Raw genomic sequence first — 27,889 nt, 5'->3', positions numbered from 1 at the left:
AATTTTTTAGGCTAGAAAATGCTTTTTACTACAATTAAAGTAAATATATAAAAATACCTATATACCACAAAATCCAGCAATGTAGCAAAAAACCCGCAATACAAAATTAGATATACCGTATACAATTTTAAAATCCGCGATACAGTGAGACTGTGAAAAGTGAACCGCAATATGGTGAGAACAATAGTAGTATTTATCAGGCCACTTACATCCTAAGAATGTGAGTGCTAGGTACACCCTCACGGGGTGTCTATCCTAGGTACAAGGTTCACATTTCCTGTTCACAGAACAGTCATGGAATTTCATAGACCATAAAATTCCTGACCAGGAATTCACTGCACAGCAAAGGAGGGAGTCACTGGTCAGGTCACATACTGCACCATCGAGAAGCAGCTGGCCTCAGAGAGCCCAGAATGGCTATTAAAGTCCAGTTGGAACACCAGCTTGAAGGAAATACTTTGCAAGGATAGATGCCATCCTTTCAGATACAGTATATGCACTAAATCAGAAATCTCTATATATAAAGTGCTATGTTCCATTCATTAGGAATACATGGGTTTAGGACCAAGGGACAGAAGCGGGGTAACCCTATTCATCACACCCAGTGACCCATCTCACAACTTTAGGCTTTGTAAGGTCTTGGTCCCAAAGGTGGTGTGGTCTTGCCAGGAGACACAGCAAGTTGAACTATAGCTACAGCTGTCACCAGACCATCCAGAAACAAGCAGGAAAGGAGCCTCCATTTTCAAAGGACAATTGATCGGCAGAGAACGTAGGGCTTCTTTCATTCAACAAGATTAGGAAAACCCAGATCATCAACTTGGATGCTATATTGGCTTTTTATTGCTGTTATAATCAATTACCACAAACTTAGTAGTTTCAAAATAGAAATGTATTATCTTAAACTCTATAGGTTATAAGCCCAATACAGGTCCCTCCAGGCCAAAATCAAGGTATGGGCAAGTTGTATTCCTCTCCGTAGAATCTGGGGCAGTCCATCTCCTCCTCATTCAGTTTGTTGGCCAAATTGAGTCCTCTGCAGTATAAGACTGAGGTCTGATTCTTTCAGGCTGTCAGCTGGGGACCATATTTAGTTTAGCAACTAGATTTCTGGTCCCCCATATTTACCAACTAAACACTTCTTCCTGGTCCCCCCCACATTCAGCAACGAGGCCTCTTTCTGGTCCCTGTACATAGTACCATCTCAGAACCACCACCGAATAGTTCTTGTACTGTCATTTTTCTCTGATCACAGCTGAGAAAGGTTCTCCACTTTTAAGGGCTGGAGATTAGACTGGATTGATTGTTAATAATCCAGGATACTTTCCCCATCCAAACCCCTTAACCGTAACCATGTTCTTATTTTCTTTTGCCAAGTAAGGTGATCTATGCATAGGACCCAAGAATTAGGCTATGGACATCTTGGGAGATGATTATTCTACTACAGTTGCAGCTTGGTTATCACATTGCCCAACTGTAACCAGACATGTGCAGCAACCCTGGCCTGAGAATGGTATGATTACCAAAGGCTCAAGACTCAATAATTTGTAAGGTGTAGCCTGACCAGACGGTGGCACAATGGATAGTGCGTCAGACTGGGATGCAGAGGACCCAGGTTCGAAACCCCAGTCACCAGCTTGAGCGCGGGGTCACTGGCTTAAGGAGTCACTCACTCTGCTGTAGCCTCCTGGTCAAGGCACATATGAGAAAGCAATCAATGAACAACTAAGGAGACTAAGGAGCCGCAACAAAGAATTGATGCTTCTCATCTCTCTCCCTTCCTGTCTGTCCCTATCTGTCCCTGTCACCAAAAAAAAAAAAAAAAAAAAAATTTGATAAGGTTCACACTCCCACATCATCTACCAAGACCAACCAACATAATCAAAGATGAAGGGTATTTTGAATGTTTAGTGAAGTGTCTACAAGTCGTGGCCCAAGACAAACTGCAACAATGGGAGTTGTAATTTGTCTCCCTATCTTTCTGCTAATAAGCCTCTCAAGAATTGTGAGCACACATAGAGAGAAAGGAGTCTTAAGTAGAACGTAGTGGCCATTGGAGTATGCCACCCAAATCTCGAGTATGTACTGCAAGCAGTTAACAGCTTCAAGATCACCCACCTTTAGAGATGTAAGGTGCCATACTGAGGTTGCACTTCCCTCAGGGGGCTGCCAAAACTGAAAACAAGAGTACTAAACCATTTATTATAACAGGAAAATTTTGCCTAGGGACTTGTCAGCAGACTTTCTCAGATACTGGTGCAGTCTGAAGCTTTTCTTTTTACCAAATCTTGGTCTTCCTTGTGCCTAATAGAAGCCATGACCTTGGAGGAGTAGCTAGCTTACGTGGCTTTCTCAAAACCACCATTGCTGGCTGAGTTGCAAGACTGGCTATGAAAATTTCTGGGGTGCTAATTCCCTGGCCTCTACTTCCCTTCCCCTATCCTAGAAAAGCGCTCATGGGCCTGTTAGTGTACAAAATAATTTTGAGTGATGGGTAGGAGCTAGTGATGTGTAGATCATTTTGTTTAAAAAAGGAGTAAGATAGTGGAATCTTGTTGCAGCAGCAGGCATGCTATTGTTTATAGCTGCATTAGTAGTTTCTCTTGGTGTAAAGGCAAGAAAGCAGTGGGAACCACAAACTCAAAGTATACTTCAAGATCTATGAAAGGCCTTGGAAATTCATCCAATGGGGCTTCTTCTTAAGTGAGAGGAGGGGAGACAGACTCCCACACACTCTCCAACCTGGAAGTAACCTGGCAACCCCATCTGGAACAGACACTGGAACCAACTGAACCAATGGAGACACTGGCTGCTGGAGCAGAAGAGGGAGAAAAGGGGGCAGAAGGAGGGAGAAGAGAAGCAGATGGTCACTTCTCATGTTTGCCCTGACTGGGAACTGAATCCAGGACATCCATATGCCAGGCTGACACTGGATCCACTGAGGCAGCCAGCTAGGGCCCCCAATGGGTCTTCTGAGTTACTTTCAACCGTTCTCTGGATATAAATATTTAAACTCAAGTAAAACTGATGTTTTTTATTACGGGGGACTGAACCCACAATCTGAGTATCAGGACAATACTCAAACCAATCAAGCTATCCAGCCAGGGCCCTCAGTTCAATTCTTACATAAGATAATCTTTGGCCTCCTTGTCATAATGCATTATAATAATAGATAACTTCTAGCATAGGTAAATCAACCCTACCTGAATTTCTATTTTAACCCTACCTTTAGATTCATCAAAATGATCTTGACAAATGTATGCCTATCTCTGTGATCCAGCATCAGACCCAACTTCTCTAGGAGTTTTACAGTTAGAAACAGCACCATAAGGACCACCTGCAATTCTATGTATGTGTATGTGTTATACACACTCTCAAATATGAACAAAACATCCATTCAAGTGATTGTTTTATATTTTCATAACTTTTTTTTTTTATTAAGTGAGAAGCAGAATGGCAGACAGACTCCTGCATGCACCCTGACCAGAATCCACCTGGCAAGCCCGCTACTGGGTGATGCTCTGCCCATCTGGGACCAATGCTCCTTTGCTCAGGCAACCGAGCTATTTTAGCTATTTTAGTGCCTAAAGTGAGGCCATGGAGCCATCCTCAGTGCCCAAGAACAACATGCTCAAACCATTTGAGCCATGGCCTATTTTTATAACATTTAACAAAAACTATATATAACTTTTTTATGGTATTTTACATAAGATAGTCACTACAGAACTTTATATAGGTTTGAAGCAAGATGGATGGTTAAGGAGGACCCAGGCCTGTGGGTTATTTTATGAGGTTCTAGTTCAGAATTCAACGGGGGGGGGGGGGGGGGGGGTGTCAGATTACCCAATTAGGTAGGAGGTGAGACAAGACTTAAACATAGGTTGTTAGCAATAACCAAACATTGGGTCCATCCATATCCAAGAGTACACATCTCCCTCTTAAACACGTGGATTTGTTCTAAAACTTGAAATATCTCCTTATAAAAATGTCTCTCCCATAGGCAGAGTTTAATACTTGCTCAATTCCAATAGCTCTGACAGGATTCACCTCTCTCTTCCTTGCCCAGAGTGGGAAGATACCCACAACTTTAAGACACTACTGGGTCCCTTCCTCCAAAATTTAGTATATGCTTGACTACAGTACTCAACCCAGAAGAGAAACAAAGTACTCTGGGTACTTCTTTAGCGAGACAATCAGAAATACTTCTTTAAAGAATGGAAAATTCAAATCCTCCAAAGTCAAATGATTCCCAAAATGCACTATCAACTGACAAAAGTATGTTCTGGCTTCCCATTAGCAGTAGCCATTCCACTTTGAGGCAATGGTGTAGAGGCTTTCTCAGAAGTTCGAGATCCTTGTGATCTGCACCCATCTCCAGCCATCTGCATCTGGCCCTGTTAAAAAGAAAAGTCACTTAGATTACAAATTCATGTGCCGTGGTCTAAAGCATGAGTCTGACTTATCAATGTCCATGTATCATAGCACCAAGAACAGGACAGCAGAAATCAAATAACTAGGCAGTTGCTCTTCCCTATACTCAATTGTCCCTGACCCCTGTAGTCAGAAGTCATTACTTGAAGCATTCCTGAGGCTCTCCCAATGGGAGGAAGAGCTGTAGGTTGTTTCTTCCGAATGAAACAGTCATTCTGTACTGAGTTTTCAGAACAACCAACAGATCACAGGAAGACAGTCCTTTGGGCCTCTGCTTGAAACCAACAGCTATAGTATAACTGCTGGTCTTCAGTCAGGGCCATTCATATCCCACCCAAAGCTCAGAGAAAGAAACCAAATCATATTACTTATCCTTACCCTGTGATGAAAACAATTCCACTGCTGCACTCTCCCTTAACAGGAATTTACCTAGATGCCTTGTTGAGTTAACTAAATAAATTTGTGTTCTGCTCTCCAACTGGAGAGCACGGGTTCTAAGGGCCCATTTGGAGAACTGTCACCTGGAACGCCTTTACAGTCTCCGTGTGATGACAACTCCATTCACTCCCTGGAAGTACATGCTAGGAGAGCCAGCAGGGAAACCCCTCTGCCTGGTTGGGTGACTACAAGAGGGAAGCCTGGCTGGGCTGTTCTGCACTTGCCAAGATATCCACCGGGCCTTCAGTAGTGTCTCTGACTGAATGATCTTCAAGGGTTAGTGAAGGATCAAAAAGCAACGGTGAAGGAGGACACTGCATACTGTCACCCACAACATCCAAGTCCTAGGAAAAGAAAGAGAAATGCCTATCAGCAATACCAAGGGAACCAACTGGTGTAGTCGGCATATTTTTCAGCAAACACAAAGCAATTTTCCCATACTTCCCTTACCCCTTCCCTACCTCAATCAAAAAGACTTTCCTGGCCCTGGCCAGTTGTTCAATGGATACAGTGTCAGCCTGGTGTATGCACATCCCGGGTCGATTCCCGGTCAAGGCACACAAGAGAAGTGAGCACATGCTTCTCTCCCTTCCCTTTCCCCCTTCCCTCCCCCTCTTTCACTCTTGCAGCCAGTGTCTCAATTGGTTCGAGTGTCAGCCTGACGGGAGTTATCACCAAGTGCGTCCCAGTCTGGGTGCATGTGAGAGTCTATCTTTCCTCTCAGTTAAAAAAAAATAATAATAATAAATAAAAATAAAAGCTTTCTCATAATGCCCAACAAATAGGATAAGATCCAAAAGCATTAAGAATTCTTTTTCTTGATGCTAAATATAAAGCACAGAGCACCACAGTAGCTTTAAAAAAGTATATTTTTTCGGCCCTGGCCAGTTGGCTCAGTGGTAGAGTGTCAGCCTGGCGTGCAGGAGTCCCAGGTTCGATTCCCGGCCAGGGCACACAGGAGCGCCCATCTGCTTCTCCACCCCTCCCCCTCTCCTTACTCTCTGTCTCTCTCTTCCCCTCCCGCAGCCAGGGCTCCACTGGAGCAAAGTTGGCCGGGGCGCTGGGGGTGGCTCTATGGCCTCTGCCTCGGGTGCTAGAATGGCTCTGGTTGCAACAGAGCATCGCCCCAGATGGGCAGAGCATCGCCCCCTGGTGGGCATGCCGGAGTCTGTCTGACTGCCTCCCCATTTCCAACTTCAGAAAAATACAAAAAAAAAAAAAGTATATTTTTGCAATCAATAATTGCAAATTAAACTGAAATACTGCCTTAAACTATTGGACTATATGAGTCTCTTGGTTAATGTCCTAACAGCCACAAAGCAAGGCTGTAAGCAAAAGAGGAAAAGGGAGAGAAGAGAGAAATGAGAAAGGACAAAACACTCAAAAGTCTCTTAATAGCTACAAAATACTATTTTGGTTAAGTTCCTATCTCCACAGAGTAGTTCCTGAATTTTAAGTCTAACATCGTTCAATTGTTCTGTAAAAATAGCAAAAGACAAAGACATTATGTTCTACAGATTATGTTTCTTCCAACTGAATTGGCCATTCCCACTGAGGTCCTGAATGGCCAACAGACTATGGAAAACATTGCTTTTGGCTCTTGTTTGAAACCAACAGCCACTATAAACCAATGGCCTTGATTCAGGACTTAAACCAGGGGTCCCCAAACTGCGGCCCCCTGAGGCCATTTATCCGGCCCCCGCCGCACTTCTGGAAGGGGCACCTCTTTCATTGGTGGTCAGTGAGAGGAGCATAGTTCCCATTGAAATACTGGTCAGTTTGTTGATTTAAATTTACTTGTTCTTTATTTTAAATATTGTTATTTGTTCCCGTTTTGTTTTTTTACTTTAAAATAAGATATGTGCAGTGTGCACAGGGATTTGTTCATAGTTTTTTTTATAGTCTGGCCCTCCAACGGTCTGAGGGACAGTGAACTGGCCCCCTGTGAAAAAAGTTTGGGGACCCCTGACTTAAACTATTGCAATGGCTCAGACAATGTGTGAAACACTTTTATATCACTAAACTCTCCTACCTAAGAGTGAAAATTACCCAAAGGTTTGTACATTCCTGCATTCAATCTACTTTTATAGATTCCATGTTTCCAGTAATCTAATTTCATGAGAAGCTCACTTAGTTCTATACTTTCAAACAAGTCTTAAAAAGAGTTTAAAATCCTTTCCCTTTGGTGAATCACCAAAAATAAGAATCACGTCTTCAAAATAATTAAAGGTAAAAAGAAATAAAAAAGAGAAAGAATGAAACCTGGCTGGGTATTTCAATTGGTTAGGGCGTCATCCTGATATACCAAGGCTGCAGGTTCTATCCCTGGCCAGGGCACATATAAGAATCAACCAATGAATGTATAAATAAATGGAACAACATATCAATGTCTCTCTCACTTCCTCTCTAAAATCAATACCGAATTTTTCACCCCGTAAGATGCACCTGACCATAAACCTAGGGTTTTAAGGAAAAAAAAAAAATCTGAACCAAATGGTGTGTTAAAATATTTAATAAGCCTGACCAGGTGGTGGCGCAGTGGATAGAGCATCGGACTGGGATGCGGAAGGACCCAGGTTCGAGACCCCAAGGTCGCCAGCTTGAGCGCGGGCTCATCTGGTTTGAGCAAAGAGCTCACCAGCGTGGACCCAAGGTCGCTGGCTCCAGAAGGGGGTTACTCGGTCTGCTGAAGGCCCACGGTCAAGGCACATGTGAGAAAGCAATCAATGAACAACTAAGAAGTCGCAACTCACAACGAGAAACTGATGATTGATGCTTCTCATCTCTCTCCATTCCTGTCTGTCTGTCCCTGTCTATCTCTGCCTCTGTTAAAAAAAAAAAAAAAAAAGAAAGAAAAAAAATAAATAAATATTTAATAAAATACTGTATTTTTCGCTCCATTAGATGCACAGGCATTTCCCCCTCCACATTTTTTGGGGAAAAGTACGTCTTAGGGAGCAAAAAATAAGGCAAATGAAAATTTTTAAAAAAAGAACAAAAATAAATAAATAAATAAATAAATAAATAAATAAATAAAAAACAGAACAGAACACTGGACTTCCAGCTGCTGAACTTAAGCAGAAACACAGAGAAAAGGATACAGTCAGCTATCTAACATTCATTTCAGATGTGTAATATTCAGAAACTTCTGTAATAGCCACAGAAACCAGTGTTCTCACATGGTTAACAAGAAAGTGAACTATTTTCTTCAATTCTTTTACTATGCACATTATATAAATAATTAACTTGGAATTTAAAAAACCCATTTAAGTGGTGAGGCACAGGTTTCCAAGTCAAGATGATAATGGTAGGGTAATGTTTTCAAAGGAAAATAGATACTGATAAGGCTTTTCTCACATATTCACAATGCTGTCTGTTAACAAGAATTAAAATTGGGGAAAGGAACCTAAAATAAGAGAGGAAGAAACAATTAGCAGAAATGCCTACCATAACAGGAATGTTTAGAGGCAAGCATCAAAACATTTTAAGAGAATCCGACTGTTCTGATCTCAAAAACCACACACATAGACCAAACTCAAAGTTATTAGGATTAAATTATTAGGATGTTACTTGCCAAATACCCTTGGATTAAAGCACAAAAAATAAGACAGGTGTAATATCCAGAATCAAAGGCTGAATTTTTTCACATACTAATAACTCATACCTTGCCTTCCCATGACTAAAGTTATTAGAATTTATTGACAGTTATAGAAATGATATCTAAGAACATAGGGATCAAAATTGCTTGGTGAAATTCATATAATTAAGAAATCACTTTTCTCACAGAAAAATTTTATACTAATATATCCACAACTTGTGGGGGCACAAAAATTCTTTCCTGCCTAACCAGGTGGTGGCACAGTGCACAGCGTTGGCCTGGGATGCTGAAGACCCAGGTTTGAAACCCCAAGGTCACTGGCTTGAGCGTGGGATCACAGACATGACCCCATGGTCACTGGCTCTCCTGGAGCCACCACCACCCCCCCCCCCGGGTCAGGGCACACATGAAAAAGTAATCAATGAACAACTAAGGCACCGCAACTATGAATCATTGCTTCTCATCTCCCTTCCTCTCACTTAAAAAAAAAAAAAAAAAAAAAATTCTTTCCTAAAACTGAATTTTGTTTCAACAATTTCTGGAAAATTTTTACCTCCAAAGATTAAGAATAAAACCAATGTGGTTCATCAAAAACATATCAATATGAATACAACAGATTATCAATTACAAATAGCAGGATGTTTATTTTTACCTCTAACAAAGGTCCATCTTAAAAACACATTGGATTCTCAAAAGGGTTTTTTCCCTCATATATTCTTTAAGAACTCCATGTCACATATAAACAGATCTGACAATATGTATTTTTAAATTTTTCTTAAATTAAGATTTAAATGTCAGTTGTCTATAATCACATCTTACAATCTTTAGTATTTTGCATAAATATTCTTCAAAGAGCAAATAATATATTCTTCAAACATACTGAGTCATATTTTCTTAACTCTAGATTATCAAAAGTTTGAGAAAGAAAACATCATTTAAAACTAATATGGTAAAAAAAGGTGAATACGAAAAAGCAAAGTGATCAAAACAGAAATGGCTCTAGAAATTATTAAATGACAAACATTAATAACCTAGTACACCTATATAAAACACATACTAGGCTTTTACATATGTACATTAATATTTGAAAAGAACTAGGTGGTTTTTAGGTCCTTTTTTAGATCCTACAAAGCTCATATTACTAAGTTTGTAAAAAATAAAAGTTCCTCTCTGGGTTTTCTACACATATAAAATGAAGGAGACAAAAATCTATCCTTCCCAGCCTAGAGCTATCTATCCATTGACTCTCTTCAATATAATCTCAGTGGAAAAGTTTTGGAAACACTGGAGTCTATCTCTAAGGCCCCTTTCTAGTTCTCAAATTTTATGAGTCTGTGTGAAAGAAACTTTTCTTTTTTATAAGTTTTTTGAAACTTTTTAAAGAGCAAATATAATCAGGATTTAAAAAAATTTTTTTATAAATGAAGTAATAAAAACCATAAATTTATTATACTCATAAATAACATATAAATCTAAAAAAAGGAGGAGGAAAATTGTCAGTTTATTCTTAATGCCATTTATTTCATTTATTACTCTAACCTAGCACCTTTTTATAGTGTATCTTGAGGCCACTCAAATCGCTTCCACCCTTGGCAAACAATCTTGCAACCTATTATTGAATTTTCCATTTAGATTTGTCACCTTAAGCAGGTCATGGTTATACACAAGTACCTTTAGTATAAAATTCAAGACTTCAGAATAATGAAGACCTTGATCCAAAAGGCTCAAGATTTAACAAAGTGCCAAGACAAAGACCAATGTATCCCTAAAGTCAAATAGTAGGGTAGTGCTAATTAGGGAAACAAAATCTGAGCTGGGTATATGGGATGGGACCAATCAAAAACCAGGCTGAAGGCCTTGGCCAGTTGGCTCAACAGTAGAATGTCAGCCCAGCATGTGGAAGTCCCAGGTTCAATTTACCAGTCAGGGCACACAGGAAAAGCGACCATCTCCTTCTCCACTCCCTCTCCAATCCCCACCTTCCCCATCCTGCAGCCATGGCTTGAAAGGTTTGAGAAAGTTGGCCTCAGACACAGAGGATGGCACCATGGCAGCACCTCAGGTGCTAAAATAGCTCAGTTGCTGAGCAACAGACCAGCAGCCCCAGATGCACAGATCATCGCCCAGTAAGGGGCCTGCCATGTGGATCCCAGCTGGTTAGGGTGCATGCAGGAGTCTGTCTCTGCCTCCCTGCCTCTCACTTAATAAAAACAAGCTGAAAAAGGCAGAGTAGTGTACTACTTAGAAGGTTATAAAAGTCAACATTCAGGGAGATCCCTGTTGTTCTAGTCATATGTAATAACATATCAAAATTGAAAAACAGTAACCAGAAGTAAGGTTAAGTTTAGATTTTTTGGGACACACATTAATCTGAAAATGAAACCCCTTACTACACAGAGCCAAAATACAAATAAACACTAACGAGTATATATCAGAACTTGTTTGTATAAGATCTCAGTGAATCACTCACCTTGTGGATGGTTACCAAATTTTCTGGCTGCACCAAATCCAACCATAATCTTGATTTTCTAACTTCCCTTAGTTTACAATTTCTTTTATAATTCCCTCAGAAAAACTTCTGCCAATTTAAACTGTCTCTAAATGTATATGCTTACACATACAATCATGCACATTATCATTTCAAAAACTTTATCAACTCTCCCGACCACAAAAGACCAACCTATTCTTGCCATTAATAAATAAGGCCTTGTCTCAAGGGCTAACAAGAGCAGAGCTTCTCTAACTTACATCACTGAACTCCAGAGGTAAACTCTCAGTGGGCTGAAGCTCAGCAGCACTCAAGTACAGATCCATGGGGCCGGCTTCCAGATCGTCTGGCACAGACAGTACCTGCTCGGGCTTATACATCTGAGGAGGCAACTGGAAATGCAGTGGGCAGCAGGGATCCTCAGAGAGGCTTACAGGAACTGCTTTGTTGCAGGGTACCTCTTCAGACCCCTGGCAGCATTTGAAGAGAACCTGATTCGTGTCCTGACAGATATCTGTAGAAAAATGGTCAAGGAAAATAAAATGGATCTATGGGAGGTACAAATCAAGGAAGTGTCTGCCATGTAAAACAAGGTCTAGACTACACAAGATAACTGGTTACATCTGATGCAGAAACAAATGTAGCTATTAAATTTTTCTAATTCTACTCTTCCAGTAATTTTAAAAGTAGTCCCCAACCTCCATTTCAAGATCCTAGTCATTTAAACTAGACACACTAATCTTGTTCTTTTTTAAGGTCAAACACAAAACATCTGAAAATACAGTGCTAAGCAAAAAGCAGTAACAAGCCTAAGAATATACAGCTATTCAGAAACAGCATGTCATGACAAACAAAAATACCCCGCAGAGACCTCTACCAACCTCTTCAAAGAGTCAAGAGAGAGCCTGACCAGGCGGTGGCGCAGAGGATAGAGCGTCGGACTGGGATGCGGAAGACCCAGGTTCGAGACCCCGAGGTTGCCAGCTTGAGCACAGGCTCATCTGGTCTGAGCAAAAGCTCACCAGCTTGAGCCCAAGGTTGCTAGCTCAAGCAAGAGGTTACTCGGTCTGCTGAAGGCCTGCGGTCAAGGCACATATGAGAAGGTAATCAATGAACAACTAAGTTGTTGCAACATGCAATGAAAAACTAATGATTGATGCTTCTCATCTCTCCGTTCCTGTCTGTCTGTCCCTGTCTATCCCTCTCTCTGTCTCTGTAAAGAAAAAAAAAAAAAAAAACTTAAAAAAAAAGTCAAGAGATACAAACTTGTTTCCACTTCATTAAGCAGACTGGCAAAGTTTGCGAGATGTTGTTTCCAATAATTTTTTTTAAAGATATTATTCATTCATTTTAAAGAGGGAAGAGAAAGCAAGATAAAGAGAGAGGGGGGGGGGAAGACGGAGGGAGAAAGAGAGAGAGGAGAGAAGAGCAGAAAGCATCAACTCCCATATTTGCCCAGACTGGGCAAGCCCAGAGTTTCAAACCAGTGACCTCAAAGTTCCAAGGCGACGTTTTATCCACTGCACAACCACAGGTCAGGCAATAATAATTTTTTTTAAACAGCAGAGGACTTGGGAAAATGGAAACTCTAGTAATAGTGACTAGCTAGCATATCCTGAAAAGGAAGTAAAAATATATTTCCAGCCCTGGCCAGATAGCTTAGAGTACTGCCGGTTCAATCCCTGATCATAGCACATACAGGAACAGATCAATATTCCTGTGTGTGTCTCTCTCTAAAATCCATAAAATTAAAACAGAATATATATAAATAATATATATATTTCCATACCCTTTTGTGTGTGTGTGTGTGGGGGGGGGTGTTAATACAGAGGAGTCTTGTTATTATCCCAAAGAGAAAGGGACGAAGATAATTTTGCTTATGAAAGCCTATGGATAGAAAGTACTCCAGGAACACTCCAAGAGCTCAAACAGGACAGCCAATGATGTTAAGGCTAGAAGCAGAAAAGCAGAAAAGGGCTATTATTTCCAAGTTGACAAAGAAGCTCTGTAGGATGAATCAAAACTGAAATCATGAGTAGATCAAGTAACAAAATTACAGTTCAAGTTACTCTACAAAGCACATTTAACTTAAGTGTTATCATTTCTGATAATCCTGACTGCATGGTTATTTTCCTATTATTTCAAATTTGGGCTTATATTAAAGTAAGAAAGCACAATTTTCTACAAATTGATTGTATCCAGGATTACTGTCAACTGTAACTGCAAAATAAATATTTAAAAATAAAATTTTAAGGAATTTTTAAAAACTAAAAGATCTAATACATTATAATTTTTAAACTGAATAAAAATTCTTGAATAAAGCCATTATTTCAATCCATTACGCCCTGGCACTAACGACATTATTGGCTGTCCTGTTCATTGCAGGGTGTTCAACAGCATTCCTGGCCTGTACCCACTAGATGTCAGTAGCACCTCCATCGGAGTAATGTATAACAAGCAAAAAAGGTCTCCATAGATTGCTAAATGGGACAAAATGACCCCCAGTTGAGAATTTCTACTCTAAAGGAAGAATAAATAGTACATAAATGTTTACTGAATGAAAATGAATGAGCAAATGAACAAACATGAATTTAATGAGAACAGACTTTGCAGTTTCTATGTGCTTAAAATAAACCCAATCTTATTTAAATTATTAATATTTAAAATATTAATCCATTAAATGTTTTAATCAAACTTCTTTTCATGGAATTTAAAGGACTTTCATAAGTCTTTTATTTAATATCATGTATCCTGGAAAACCCCATCCTCCTCCACCCCAATCCTTTCAGATGGGGACAACAGAGACAAAGAGAAGGGAACAAGTTGACCTACAACTAGTGTCTGCGTCCTTCACTTTCAGGCCAGTGCTGTCTCCATTAGACCAGAGTAAAGAGTTAACAGGTCACCAATGGCAGTCGCATCTTTCTCTGGGATAAGGACTTAAGGAAGGGTAAGTGACTTAGGAAAACTATGAAGTAGAAAGAAAAAGAGCATAAAAAATACTTCCCTTCTCTTTTTAAATACATTTTATTTTCAACTTTGCTTTTTAAAATATGAATATTCTCATAAAGTATTTGAATATATAGCACCATAAGAAAATTCTAAAATACTCCTTAATACCTGTAAATTGGGAATTTTTGCCTAATAAAGTAATTCAAACTACTGAAAACCTAAGAAGTTCAAAGCAGGTGGAAATAGGGCATTTGTAACCCCACCATCCAATAGTCACATTTCTATTTTACTCCCTCCCAGTATTTAGTTCCATGTTAAATGGTAGAGAGTTAAAACATACTCTACCAAAAAAAACCCCACATACTCTACAGAATTCCATATCCTATTTTTGTTATTACCATATGCTTTCCCATGTCCTTTATAAATTTTGTTAAATGTTTAATGACAGAACATAATCCATATTATGTTGTATCATGATTACCCCTCTCCCATTTCTGAAATTTTTAAGACTGTCTCCAATTAGAGAAATTTTATGTAGCACTGGTCTGCATTTCATTATCTCCTTAAAATAAATTCCCAGATATTATAGCGAAGAATATAAATATTGTCAAACTGCTTTCTAAAAAGCCTATTCCCCCTGGCAGCATTTAGAGGGTCCATTTCACCACACCATCACCAACTTTTGAAATTCACTCATTAATGTTATCAAATTCATAGATCAAAGCACTTGTCTTATTTCCTATTTCATTTTTTATAGTAATGATAAGCACTATTCAACCATCAGCCACTTCTACTTAATCTGTCCAAAGACAGATTTTGCCCAATTATATTTGAGCATTTAACTTGTTTTTAATTACTTTGCACAAGTGTTTTATATATTAATGACAGTAATTCTTTATCAGACAGTTACTGCAATAATTAATAGCCCTGGCCAGATAGCTGTTGGTTAAGAGCATCATCCCAAAGTGCAGAGGTTGCTGGTTCTATCCCCTGTCAGGGCACATATAGGAACAACTCCATGTCCCCCTCTCTCCCACTTCTTCTCTCGTTAAATCACTAAATTAATACATAAATAATAATAAATTGGTTAAATATTTGATAAAAAGATTTTAAAAAGTCAGTTTTCCTTTCAAAAGACCAAGGGAAAGTTCTCCTACTGAAAAAAATACATTTTACTTTCCCAATATATTTTATCTCTTGCCAGGCAAATGTAATCCAGCAAGATTTATTTATGCCTTTCATATAATAAAGATCATATTTAACCAAGGCTTTTACAGTGAAAGTAACTTTCTCGATTAATGTCCATAATAAAGATGTACTTTCACAAAATAATGAACAGTTCAAAAAGTTTTGTTGTCTGATAGTAAATATAGTCCTACAGCAGAATCAAAAGAGACTATGATGGATCAAAAGCAAACTAACTGGGGGATAATCATCTCATTTTTGGAAACAGTTAAGTTTCTAATTTGAATAAGGTCTAAAAATATAAGTTAGGACCCTGACCACACAAAAGGATAATACTCAGAGGAAGCTCACAGTTCAGAACTGTCCTACTGTTACTGGTAGAAAACCCACAGTAATTGTTCTGTAGTAACTGGATTTAACAGTATTATAATTCTAATGAACAGGTTAAATCAAGGATCTCTGTATCCTGCAACTCCAGTATTAACTAACAATTAAATATTAGCCCACACCTGTCATCAATAACTCATGTTTCTTTCTAATGAATTGACCATTACATTCCTTAAGTTATGAAATGGCCAACAGACCATAGAAAGACATTTCTTTAGGCTCCTGCTTGAAACCAGCAGCTTCAGCAAACTGCTGGCCTTGATTAAGGGCCAAAGGAAAACAAAAACCTTCAATTAAGCAAATTATCAGTTTCCCACTAGCCTTCAGTCTAGCTAGCAAACTGAAAAAAGTAAAAAGATACGGGTAAGGCAGTGTCTGGTCATTGGAAGAGACTGATTAGAACATCGAACATCATCCACAAAGGCCAAGCACCTCTGACTGGAACGAGTGGTATGAGCCTAAAATGAAAAAAAAAAACAGATTAAGTTAAAAAGAAATTCAACCAACACTCAAAAGAACATACAATCAATTACCTGTGAGAATATTTAGCTATAACATGTAAGAAAGGTACATCTATCTTTAAAAGCTAAAAAATTCAACATTTAAATTTATTCACCAATACTATGTAAAAGGAAAATAATTTTTTTATGTGTGTGACAGAGAGGGACAGACAGACAGGAAGGGAGAGAGATGAGAAACATCAATTCTTTGTTGCTGTGCCTTAGTTGTTCACTGATTGCTTTCTCATGTGCCTTGACGGGGCGAGGGGGGGCCACAGCAGAGCAAGTGACCCCTTGCTCAAGCCAGCGACCTTGGGCTCACACTGGTGAGCCTTGCTCAAACCAGATGAGACCACGCTCAAGCCGGTGACCTCAAAGTTTCAAACCTGGGTCCTCTGCATCCCAGTCCGCCGCTCTATCTACTGCGCCACCACCGGGTCAGGTGAAAGTAAAATTTTTCATCTCATGCACAAGTCAACCCAAATTTGAATTTACTTCTCATCTATTATAAAAGTGTGATACAGGCTAAAGGTTTTCAAACTACTTTATCTTTTAGCAGAATCCTTTTCAAAATTGTAATTTTATACTGAACCTCAACAAATAAAACATAAAAATAAAATTACCCCTTGCCTGACCAGGCGGTGGCGCAGTGGATAGAGCATCAGACTGGGATGTGGAGGACCCAGGTCGCCAGCTTGAGTGCAGGCTCATCTGGTTTGAGCAAGGCTCACCAGCTTGAGCCCAAGGTCGCTGGCTCGAGCAAGGGGTCACTCCGTCTGCTATAGCCTCCCGTCAAGGCACATATGAGAGATCAATCAATGAACAACTAAGGAGCCGCAACGCAGAATTGAGGCTTCTCATCTCTCTCTCTTCCTGCCTGTCTGTCCCTCTCTCTGTCTCTACCACCAAAAAACAAACAAACAAACAAAAAAACCCTTATTGAAGCAGAGACCAAGGGCCTAAGAAACAAATTTAAGAGTGATCACTTAATTCTGCTCTCTATCAATCCGACTTCCCATACTATTCTGCCACTCTTCCAGCTTCCTAAAACAAGATTCTCAAGGAACTTCGGCTTAACATGTGCCTATTTCTGAACTAATAAATATCTGAACCAAAGAACTGAGAAATCCATGGCAATCCCTCAACTTACAGATGAGAATAGAGGCCCAGAGAAGTAATCAATGCAGGCACAGAACTGGTCAGAAGGGAACTAAGACTAGAACCTGTGTCTTCAGACTTGCAGATTAAGTGCTCTTTCAATATACCCCACATCCAATAAGTCAGAAGTCAGAGCCAAGACTGTACAACAATGCTTTGATGATTACCTTAACTTTATAAATAAAGCAAATGTATTCACCTTAGAAGTACATACACAAATTACCTGTTGGGCAGCTCCATCTGTGGCCAGCATTCTGCGTTCCTTCAGCTGCCTATGCAGTAAGGCTTCTACTCCATAGCGCTGACGATACCGCCGAAGACATTTTAGACGCTTTAAGTTCTCTCGTTCTTTGGCCAAAAGCCCTTCTGGGCCAGTCAGGAGACTACTACCTGGAGAGTCACAACAGCCAAGATGTTATCTGCCAACCAATCAAGGGTTTGTCTCCAAATTAACAAGAACAGAAAAATTTTGGGCCATAAGATAGGCAGTTTCAAAAGCAAACTCTTCTCCATTCCAGATATTAAGAGATAATAAATCTAACTACTACCAGAATGTGGGTTCACATGTTGAACCTACAACAGGTTGCTGCAACTAGCATAAAACTTGCCTAGAGCTTCATGTTCCACTTTGCGATTATGTAAGTAACGCCGCTTCTTCTCTTTGAGCAAATGCTGAAGTCGTTTAAACTGATCAATGTACAAAGACTGTAAACGAATCAGTTTCTCACGCATAATCAGAGCCACTTCTTCAGCTGTATAGACACCAGCATGTCTGAAATAAATAGAAAATTCAGCAAAGCGTAAGAAAACAAAATAATGAAACCCAAGCTTAAGAGAAAAGGGAAGAATAGACATTATTTAATAAGCAGTCAGTGCCGAGACAATCACCTCAAGAATCTTTTCATCCATTTTACTATTCAATTTATTTTTTTAAAAAAGAAAGTAAAACAATGACCAATAACAAACAAAAGAAAGATTTTTAAAAATTGAAAATAGAAAAATACATAAAAAGAAGAAAACTCTCCAAGAATGGTCACTAATATATGATTTCACAATATGAGAAAGGAAAGATATTCCATTATTTTTTCCAAGTTATCTGCATTGTTTAAAAAAAAGTAAAGCTACAAAAAAAAAAGTTGGTACAAAACACTCAAAAAATTTTTTATTAATCTACATTCTTATTCCATCTAATAATACAGAAAAATCACTTATCAGTCAGGACAACCTAAAAGTGCTCAATTTATTATAGCCTGTACCTTAATATAATTTAATTAAAATATAAAAGATAAAGAATTACAACTTCTATTTTAAAAATACACTCCTATATTGGAGCTTACATACACGAGTCCTCAAACACTGGTCACAATGGCTAATCACTGTCCTCAGCTCATTTTCTTGTTCAAAAAACAGTGCCCTTCCTGACCTGTGGTCACAAAGTGGTAAAACAACCTGAAACGATGAGGTTGCCAGTTCAAAGCCCTGGGCTTGCCCTTCCTCTCTCTCTCCTCTCTAAAAATCATTAAAAACAAACAAACAAAACAAAACAATAAAAACAGTACCTTGGGTTAACCCTAATTACCAAAGATCTAGATCAGGAGTCCCCAAACTTTTTACACTGGGGGCCAGTTCACTGTCCCTCAGATCGTTGGAGGGCCAGACTATAAAAAAAACTATGAACAAATCCCTATGTACACTGCACACATCTTATTTTAAAGTAAAAAAACAAAACGGGAACAAATACAATATTTAAAATAAAGAACAAGTAAATTTAAATCAACAAACTGACCAGTATTTCAATGGGAACTATGGGCCTGCTTTTGGCTAATGAGATGGTCAATGTCTGGTTCCTTATTTGTCACTGCTAGCCATAACAAGTGATATGACAGGCTTCCAGAGCCCTGAGGAGTGCGTGCCGCATCACCGGAAGTAATACTGAGGAGGCGGATGCATCCTGTGCTCCTCACACTGACCACCAATGAAAGAGGTGCCCCTTCCAGAAGTGCAGCAGGGCAGATAAATGGCCTCAGGGGGCTGCATGTGGCCCGCGGGCTGCAGTTTGGGGACCTCTGATCTAGATAATCCACATCAACTTTACTAACTTCTGCTGCCAACAGAACTTTTAAAAAAAAAGGTTATTCTAGTGGTTAATGAAGTTACAAAGTAACTCAAAATTAAAAGATTAACTACAAATTTAGCCTGACCAGAAGGTGGCGTAGTGGATAGAGCATCAGCCTGGGTTGCAGAGGACCCAGGTTCAAAACTCCGAAGTTTCTGGTTGGAGGGTGGGCTCATCTGGTTTGTGCACAGACTCACCAGCTTGAGCACAGGGTCACACTGGTTTGAGCGTGGGATCATAGACACAACCCCATGGTTGCTGGCTTGAGCAAGGGCTCATTGGCTCGCCTGTAGATCCCCAAACCCCCATCAAGGCACATATGAGAGAACAATCAATGAACAACTAAGGTTGGTGCAATGAAGAATTGATGTTTCTCATCTCTCTCCCTTCCTGTCTGTTGTCCCTATCTGTCCCCTCTGTTGCAAAAAAAAAAAATTATAAATTAATTTAAAAGATTTTTTGGTTCTATTTGTCTTGTGTGATTATTCTATACCAAGAAAAGCAAGCTTGACAGACACTGTAACTTAATATTTTCGTATTTTGACTAAAATTATTTTTTATTTAGAATACATACAAACTACATACTTAGACTAATTTTAAATACAAAAATTATGCTTTAAGAGCAACTGTTAAGTCACTGAAACCCATAAAATTATTAACTTTAGAAATGAAAGCAAGTAATCTCTGCCAGCTTTTTCTTAAATATAAATGAGTCAAGACTACCTGTGTAGAAGAGAAGTATAACTACTAAGTACTCTGAAGTAAAATTAAGTGAACAGAAATTAAAAACAGAAACAAGAGTAAAACCAGCATATTATAGAAATGACAAAACCCAAGATTATAAAAAAAAAATGTGAACAGGTTTTAAAACTAATGTCTAAACAAGGTAACCAGGTTATGTCTTCAGGAAAACAGGCTACACCTGCAAACCTAAAATAGAGTCCTTATGCTATATAAAGTTTATTAAAATGAAATTAAATTCACTGTACCTATCAGAAGAGAATTTAACCAATGGTGTGGGAACTAGAATTTATAAATGGAAAGATATTACAATTAGAACTTACCACAAATCAAATGAGAGCATAGGGGTTGAGCACCCTAATATTAATGCCTAGTTCATGTGACAAATGGGTCACTTATATATAAAGATGGATGTTCCAGATATTCACAGCTAGTTGTTCTAACTACCCTTGCTCTGACATGCACAAATATATCAAGGTTTGTCTTTTTATTTGGTTTGAGAGAGAAAGAAAGAAGCATCAATTTGCTGTTCCACCCATCTATGCATTCATTGGTTGATCCTTATATGTTCCTTGACCAAGGATCAAACCCACAATCTTGGCATATCAGGATGATGCTCCAACCAAGCTATCTGGCCTGGGCTGTAAGTCAAGGTTTCATTGTTAGAATTCATCTTCAAGAAAGAAGCTTCCAGTTTAGATGGAGTAGGTAAATGTGGTACTTGCAACCTCCCACAACCACATCAAAATTCCAGAATTCCAACAAAACCAGCCCTGGACAGACAGATCTGCTGGTTAGAGCATCGTTCTAAAGTACAGGGACTGCTGGTTCAATCCCCAGTCAGAGCACACATCGGAAGAGATTGATGTTAGTGTCTCTCTCTCCCTTTTCACCTTTCTCTTCTCTCTAAAATCAATAAAATAAACATTTTTTAAAAATTACAAAACCGCCTGACCAGGCGGTGGCACAGTGGATTGAGCATCGGACTGGGATGTGGAAGGACCCAGGTTTGAGACCCCGAGGTCGCCAGCTTGAGCACGGGCTCATCTGGTTTGAGCAAAAAGCTCATCAGCTTGGACCCAAAGTCGCTGGCTCAAGCAAGGGCTTACTCAGTCTGCTGAAGGCCCGCAGCCAAGGCACATATGAGAAAGCAATCAATGAACAACTAAGGTGTTGCAATGAAAAACTGATGATTGATGCTTCTCATCTCTCTCTGTTCCTGTCTGTCTATCCCTATTTATCCCTCTCTCTGACTCTCTCTGTCCCTGTAAAAAATAAAAAAAAATTACAAAACCACAGCACAACCGTCTTTCAGAACCACCAGAAATCTAGCCAAACAGAAATCTTCTAAGTACATAAAGCAGCAGCCACATAGCCCTGGCCAGGTGACTGTAAAGTAAGCATTATCCCCACACACTAAGGTCATGGGTTCGATCTCCGGTCAGGGTACTAAGGAGAAGCAATCAATGAGCACACAACTAAATAGAACTAAGTGGAACAATGAGTTGATGCTTTTCTCTCTCTGTCTCAATCAATAGAAAAATTTTAAAATAAAATAATACAAGAACCATGCCCGTGGCCAGTTGGCTCTATGGTAAAGCTTCAGCCCGGCATGTGAATGTCCTGAGTTCAATTCCCTCTTGGAATACAGGAAAAGCAACTATCTGCTTCTCCACCCCTCCCTACTTCCCCTCCCACACCCTCAGCTCAGATGGAGCAAACTGGCCCCAAGCACTGAGGATGGCTCCATGGCCTCGCCTCAGGCACTTAAATAGCTCAGTTGTCAAGCAATGGAACAGTGGCACCAGATGGGCAGAGCATCAGTGGGTAGGGGGCTTGCCAGGTGAATCCCAGTTGGGGCGCATGTGGGAGTCTGTCTCTCTCCTCCTGGCATTTCACTTAAGAAAAAAAATTACTTTTACAAAGCAATTAAGTAAATGGTTACAAGGGGAAAAGGAAACAATGCCAACAGTAACTCTAGTTAGGTCAATCTCTAACAACCTCATCCTAAATACAAAAAGGACCCTTTCTGAAACAAGCAAGCAAAGGTACATGCTGTAAATCGCTCATAATTCAAAAAGTGCACCCAGTTATGTCCAACACTGTTGCCAAAAATAAAAAAAATTTAATTAAAAGAATTTCAGCCTGACCAGGCAGTGGTGCAGTGGATAGAACATCGGACTGGGATGCAGAGGATGCAGGTTCAAAACCCTGAGGTCACCAGCTTGAGCATGGGCTCATCCATCTTAAGCACAGGCTCAACAGCTTGAGTGCGTGGTCACTGGCTTGAACAGCAAGGGGTCACTCACTCTGCTGTAGCTACCCCAACCCGTCAAGGCACATGTAAGAAAGCAATCAATGAACAACTAAGGGGCCCTGGCCGGTTGGCTCAGTGGTGGAGCGTCGGTCTGGCATGCGGAAGTCCCGGGTTTGATTCCCGGCCAGGGCACACAGGAGAGGCGCCCATCTGCTTCTCCACCCCTCCCCCTCTCCTTCCTCTCTGTCTCTCTCTTCCCCTCCTGCAGTGAGGCTCCACTGGAGCAAAGATGGCCCGGGCACTGGGGATGGCTCCTTGGCCCCTGCCCCAGGAGCTAGAGTGGCTCTGGTCACAACAGAGCAACGCCCCGGAGGGGCAGAGCGTCGCCCCCTGGTGGGCGTGCCGGGTGGATCCCGGTCGGGTGCATGCGGGAGTCTGTCTGTCTCTCCCCGTTTCCAGCTTCAGAAAAATAAACACACACACACACAAATGAACAACTAAGGTGCCACAACAAAGAACTGATACTTCTCATCCCTTTCCCTTCTTGTCTGTTTGTCCTTATCTGTCCCTCTCTCTGTATCTCTAGCAAAAAAAAAAAAGAGAATTTCAGCCTGACCAGGCAGTAGGGCAGTAGGTAAGAGCATCGGCTTGGGACACAGAGGACCTAGCTTTGAAACCCCAAGGTCACCGGCTTGAGTGCACACTCATCTGGCTTGAGCACAGGATCACAGACATGACCCCATGGTCGCTAGCTTGAGCAAGGGGTCACTGGCTCAGCTGTAGCCCCCTCCCACCCCGTGAAGGCATATATGAGAAAACAATCAGTGAACAACTAAGGTGCCACAATGAAGAACTGATACTTCTCATCTCTCTCCCTTCCTGTCCATCCCTATCTCTTTCGCTAAAATAATAATTTCATTAAATAAATACTTGTATTAAACATAACAAGACAGTAATATGTAGCCATATTAATAAAATATTAGCAGACACTTAACAATACTACTGATATTCCTAAAACTGCAGATATTTTAATGAGCCAAAAATTTTTCCGGATAATTTCACTGAGAACTTTTTTTTTAAGCAAGAGACAGGAAAAGAGATGAGAAGCATCAACTCATAGTTGCAGCACTTAAGTTGTTCATTGATTGCTTTCTCATATGTGTCTTGATGGGGCAGGGGGACTACAGCAGAGAGAGTGACCCTTTGCTGAAGCCAGTGACCTTGGGCTTCAAACCAGTGTCTTTTGGGCTCAAGCCAGTGACCTTGGGGTTTCAAGCCTGGGTCCAGGCTGACACTCTATCCATTGTGATACCACCACCCAGTCAGGCTCCCTGACAGAATTATTAAAAAGCTCCATATTTCATTTCCTAATAGTTGGACATATTTGGGAAATTTTGCCCTTTGTATGTTCCTTTTAGGAGAAACTAACATCAAATACCTAGTCCTTTTAACAGTTTTACTTTTCACAATAACTGATATTTTGGCTTATATAGCAGTCTCTTTTAAGTTAGATTAATATGAATGTGTCACCTAGAGACAGTCTTCTATTTTCATTCATTGATCTTCTTCAGATTACTAATGATAAAATCAAGTTTCTGGACCTTCAAAGCTGAGTGTTTTACCACGCCAGCAGTCACTTTGTGAACCTACAGAGCACGTACCTCTTCAAACCAACAAGTTTGGTATTTCTAGAAGCACAATGAAAAAAAAAGGTTCAAATGCTTGGTATCAAGTTACTACTGTGAAAGAATCTTTTTTGGTTTGTTTTGATTTTAGAAAGAGGATAAGGAAGGGAGGAACACTGATTTGTTGTTCCACTTATTTATGCCTTCACTGGTTGATTTTTATATGTGCCCTGACCAGGAATTGAACACACAATCTTGGCATACTGGGCCACGCTGCAACCTGACCAGGACCTGTGAAAGAATCTTGCTATACAACAAACTTTCCTTCTCAAAATACTTAGAGATGAACTTCTCAAAAAAGTATTTCCCGAACTGCTGACTACACTGAGGTTACTCAAGAGAAATAGATGAAATTATTCTTCTCGGAAAATGTAATCCTCAGTAACTTCTTATAAACCTCAGAATCCGAGCCAATGAAGAAAACTCTGAAAACTGAAGTTCAACAAAAATTCTAATCAAAAGTTCATCACCTCTCTCACTATTTAAATACTTCTACCAAAACTGTCAGAAAGTATTGAGAAACAGAAGTCAGAAAGAAGGAAAAAAAAAAAACAAATTAAACTTCACCCAAACCATGAGACACAGAAATATGAGACTTAGGAGTAGCAATGTTTTTACCTTTCTACAGCTCCTAAGATGATCATGTGTTATGCAGAGAGGAAAACTGTAGTAAGATATAATTAAGCTAATTATTCACTTCCTAGCTTCTAAATCAGTTTCTCTTTCTTAGGCATAAAACCAAAGAAAATTCTTAAAATATCCTAAAATTCTTAAAATTTAACTTTGCAAAAATGTAGCTATGCAAACACAATCACTTTATTATTCCTGAAGCATAAGCCAAGAACACATTCATATCAATTTTCTCTTTTCTAATTGATCTAAGCATTTCTCTACTGACCTCCCACTCCTATGTCCAAGAAATGTCCTATTTTCTCTCCTATACTTTCTCAGGTACAGAATTTAATGTCTAAACTTTTTCTCAAATCCAAGACTTCTAAAAAAGAATCAAATCCTGCCCTGAAGCAAGATGGTGATGAATTCTGACACTTGAACATACGGAAGCTGTTTTTGCTCACAAATACCTATGCTATCTTCAACCCTCTTAGGTTATTAATGGTTTAACAGTATGCAGCACTACATTCCACATACTAACTACATAAAATATTTAAAGGCTTTATGTGGAATTAAAACTTACTTTAAGGGATCTTCTTGATCACTGTCTATGCTATCAGCTTCACTGTCAGGGTCACCTCTCCATGTCTGATCCACAGTAATGGGTTCCTGCTCCCCATCACTCCAGCTGTCTTCATCTGAGGCAAGGAAGGGAGAGCAGCTATTAAGACTTCCCACCTCTGTAACTCCACACAACACTAGATTACTTAACACATCAACCCAAATCTTAACATTAAGCAAGTTAACCATGCCCTCGATTAGAAAGTCCAATTCAAAATTGTTTCCTGAAATTACCTTACCTATCAAGGATGGTAAGTATAAAAACAACCATGAAGAAAACAGTTATAAACTTGGGAAAGTGAACCTAAGTATACATATACTACTTCAAACTGAAAAGAATTGGTGAACAACCCAGCAATCCTGGAATCTCACCAAAATGCTAATCAATTAGTAACATTGTATTATCCAGTATCATATATATTCAAGGCACTGTGCTAAAACCAAAGTAAGTTTTTTGTTACCTTTCTTCCTCCCTTTTCATTCTAGGAGAGAAGATCCTTACCCAGAATTCGGCTGGCTTCACTGCGATTGCTTTCTGGAGTCTGAGACCCCAACTCTGTCTTAGCATATGAGCTCAGCTGGCACAAGAGTGTTTCACCCACAGGCCCTGGATTGGTCTTCTTCATCTGAGCATGAAGTGCCAGGGCATTCCTACGGGCATGTTCAACACAGAAGGAGACCCTAAGGAAACAAATATTAACATTCTATACTCAGGTTCTTTCTTTAAAAAGTTCAATGATTTTTGTACTCACTGATGCTTAGATCATTTTCAGGAAATTAAATAGATCATTATATTCATTTGCAAATATTTAAAAGTTCAGGGAGGCAGAGTAATTAAACTGGCCCAAGGTCAACTTACTTGGTTTTACTAAAGGGAAATACAGGTAGTATAGTGTAGTGCTCTATCCTCATCAACCAAAACATTTCAGCTATAAAAATGCTGACATCTCACAACAAATAAGAAATTCTTTCATCTTTCAAAATTGCTTCCAGAAGGCAACTCTATATTTTATTTCAATATTAATACATAGTAGTAAGATGTCACACACAATTTTAAAACTAAAAGGTATATGCAGAATTATCTACTAAAGTTTGCTCCTGTATGGATACCTTTGTAGATATTGAAAGCTATTAAGCCTTTCCCAGAATAATACACATCTGCCTACGATTTAACAAGGTTCAGAGATGGCCAAAAAAGCCATGGTCCCCCGGTTAAAGAAAAATCTAGAGTATCCCTTATATTTTAAAGATAAAGGAAAATATCCAAAGAAATGAGCTGTGTGGCCCAACTGGAGGTAATGTCCTTCCAGTTTTCACCATTTTAATTTTTTTTTATTTTCCAAGGAAATATGCATACTGTAATCCCAATTCTACAATACAAGCACCTTAGTTAACAACTCGGTGGCTACGCTAAAGCCCACATCATCATACCCCATTCCGCTCTCACTTTAAAACTAAAAGTACGAACGACAAAAACATCTACACATATACCCATCTTTCTTTTCAGGCTTCGGGGCAGCACTGGGACATCTTTTCCCATTCTTCGTCGATATATAACTACATTGCTTGAAGGGCGCATTCTTGTCTTCAAGGATATGCTTAATGCAAAATTCCTGCCCCTCCAGACGAGGTTGCGAGCATGAGCGATGTGTGAATGAACAATACAGGGGCTCTTGAGACCGGGGCACTGGGGTGATCCTCCCCCGATTGGTCGGCAAGACGTGGATCCGAATCCTGTTCATACCAAAACCTGCAGGATCACACAAAAAATCAAAAAGCCCTTACCCTTGCCAAAAATTCCTCCTTCGCAATATCCGGGCAGACCGCGAGTAGTTTCTAAAGGACAACCAGAAGTCACTCTCCTTGTCTCCCAGGCATTAGTGAACCCGCCTCCCCTCCACTTCTCCCGCCAGTCCCTCCCCCACTCCGAACACTTCCACGCTCCAAGTATCTCAAGGACGCGCACCGCCGCGGCCTGAGGTGGGACCATCAGCGCCAGCCCCACGCGGCGGCAGCAACGCCAGAGCCGCGCCCCGCCCCGCCCCCGTCCCCTGCAAGCTGCCTTTGTCCCAGCCCGCCTGAGCTCGCTGCTGAGCCCAACCGACTCCCGGCTGCCCGTGCGAGCGCCATTTTGTCCTAAGGCTCCAGGCACCAGAGAATCTAGGTCGGTCCTAAGAGCCTATTAGAGGAGAGTGACCCGGACGCTGACCGAGGTAGAGTATCACCTCCGAGGGGGCAAAAGGGACAAGGCAGCGGCGTAACTGCAAAGATGAAGTCAACCACCACCACATCTTACCTCAGCCGCCCCGCCACGCCAAGCCACGCTGCTCTCTCTTCTGGCGTCGTCAGCCGTTTCTAACTCGGCCCCCCGCCTTTCCGGGCTCCCAACCGCTGATTGGCTACTGCGCTTATGGCGACGCGACGCCATTGGTCGAGGCCGTTATCCTGCCGGCGGCCGGGGGGGGGGGGGGAGGGGCTGGTCCCTGAAAAATGTGCGACTAGGGTAGGTGAGTCGACCTGTCTGTCAGAACTTCTCCCCCGGGAGAGTGAGGCGGCGTGCGCGCTGGCTGCGGGAGCAGTTTGTCATTTCACTTCAAAGCGTGGCTTTTTTTCAGGCCGTTTTCGGGCGCTCAGTTTGTGGTGTTTGCCTGCTGCTACCTCAGCACACCTACACAACGAATAAAAAGTCAGACGTTTTACACTGCTTATACGGGAAAAGA

At 40.4% G+C, this 27,889-nt stretch overlaps 1 protein-coding gene and 3 non-coding genes across 5 annotated transcripts; all 4 read right to left on the bottom strand.

The window, feature by feature from the left end:
* Positions 1 to 820: 820 nt before the first annotated feature.
* Positions 821 to 27,548, bottom strand: KANSL2 (KAT8 regulatory NSL complex subunit 2). Of its 2 annotated transcripts, none has more exons than XM_066368828.1 (10): positions 27,466 to 27,548; positions 26,661 to 26,919; positions 25,672 to 25,850; positions 25,132 to 25,246; positions 17,742 to 17,909; positions 17,361 to 17,523; positions 15,841 to 15,937; positions 11,216 to 11,469; positions 5,094 to 5,213; positions 821 to 4,394 (listed from the first exon to the last, which is right to left on the bottom strand). In XM_066368828.1, the coding sequence occupies exons 2-10, from the start codon at positions 26,909 to 26,911 to the stop codon at positions 4,263 to 4,265; spliced, it is 1,479 nt and encodes a 492-aa protein (XP_066224925.1). In that variant the 5' UTR covers positions 26,912 to 26,919; positions 27,466 to 27,548; the 3' UTR covers positions 821 to 4,262. The 2 variants fall into 2 exon arrangements, with proteins under 2 accessions (XP_066224925.1, XP_066224926.1); XM_066368829.1 differs by having other exon boundaries at positions 11,318 to 11,469.
* Positions 4,618 to 4,754, bottom strand: LOC136396105 (small nucleolar RNA SNORA2/SNORA34 family). The gene has a single exon (XR_010749525.1). It is a non-coding gene; the product is annotated as a small nucleolar RNA SNORA2/SNORA34 family (small nucleolar RNA).
* On the bottom strand, positions 6,388 to 6,520 carry LOC136396106 (small nucleolar RNA SNORA2/SNORA34 family). Its single transcript, XR_010749526.1, has one exon. It is a non-coding gene; the product is annotated as a small nucleolar RNA SNORA2/SNORA34 family (small nucleolar RNA).
* Positions 15,616 to 15,752, bottom strand: LOC136396104 (small nucleolar RNA SNORA2/SNORA34 family). Its single transcript, XR_010749524.1, has one exon. It is a non-coding gene; the product is annotated as a small nucleolar RNA SNORA2/SNORA34 family (small nucleolar RNA).
* Positions 27,549 to 27,889: the final 341 nt, after the last annotated feature.

This window comes from Saccopteryx leptura, chromosome 2, assembly GCF_036850995.1.
Source record: "Saccopteryx leptura isolate mSacLep1 chromosome 2, mSacLep1_pri_phased_curated, whole genome shotgun sequence".
In the NCBI taxonomy this organism is placed as follows: domain Eukaryota; kingdom Metazoa; phylum Chordata; class Mammalia; order Chiroptera; family Emballonuridae; genus Saccopteryx; species Saccopteryx leptura.
Note: the sequence above shows the minus strand (reverse complement) of the source record. Positions and strands in the feature narration are given on the sequence as shown.

What these genes read in the sequence shown, in the direction of transcription:
- KANSL2 (XM_066368828.1), bottom strand. Translation starts at nt 26,911, where the DNA reads ATGAACAGGATTCGGATCCACGTCTTGCCGACCAATCGGGGGAGGATC. An exon ending in GAACATGAAGCTCTAGGCAA is followed by an intron (nt 17,524 to 17,741) that starts GTTTTATGCTAG and finishes CTCTCCAGGTAG; the next exon opens with TAGTCTCCTGACTGGCCCAG. An exon ending in AAGGCCCGGTGGATATCTTG is followed by an intron (nt 4,395 to 5,093) that starts GCAAGTGCAGAA and finishes TCTTTTTAACAG; the next exon opens with GGCCAGATGCAGATGGCTGG.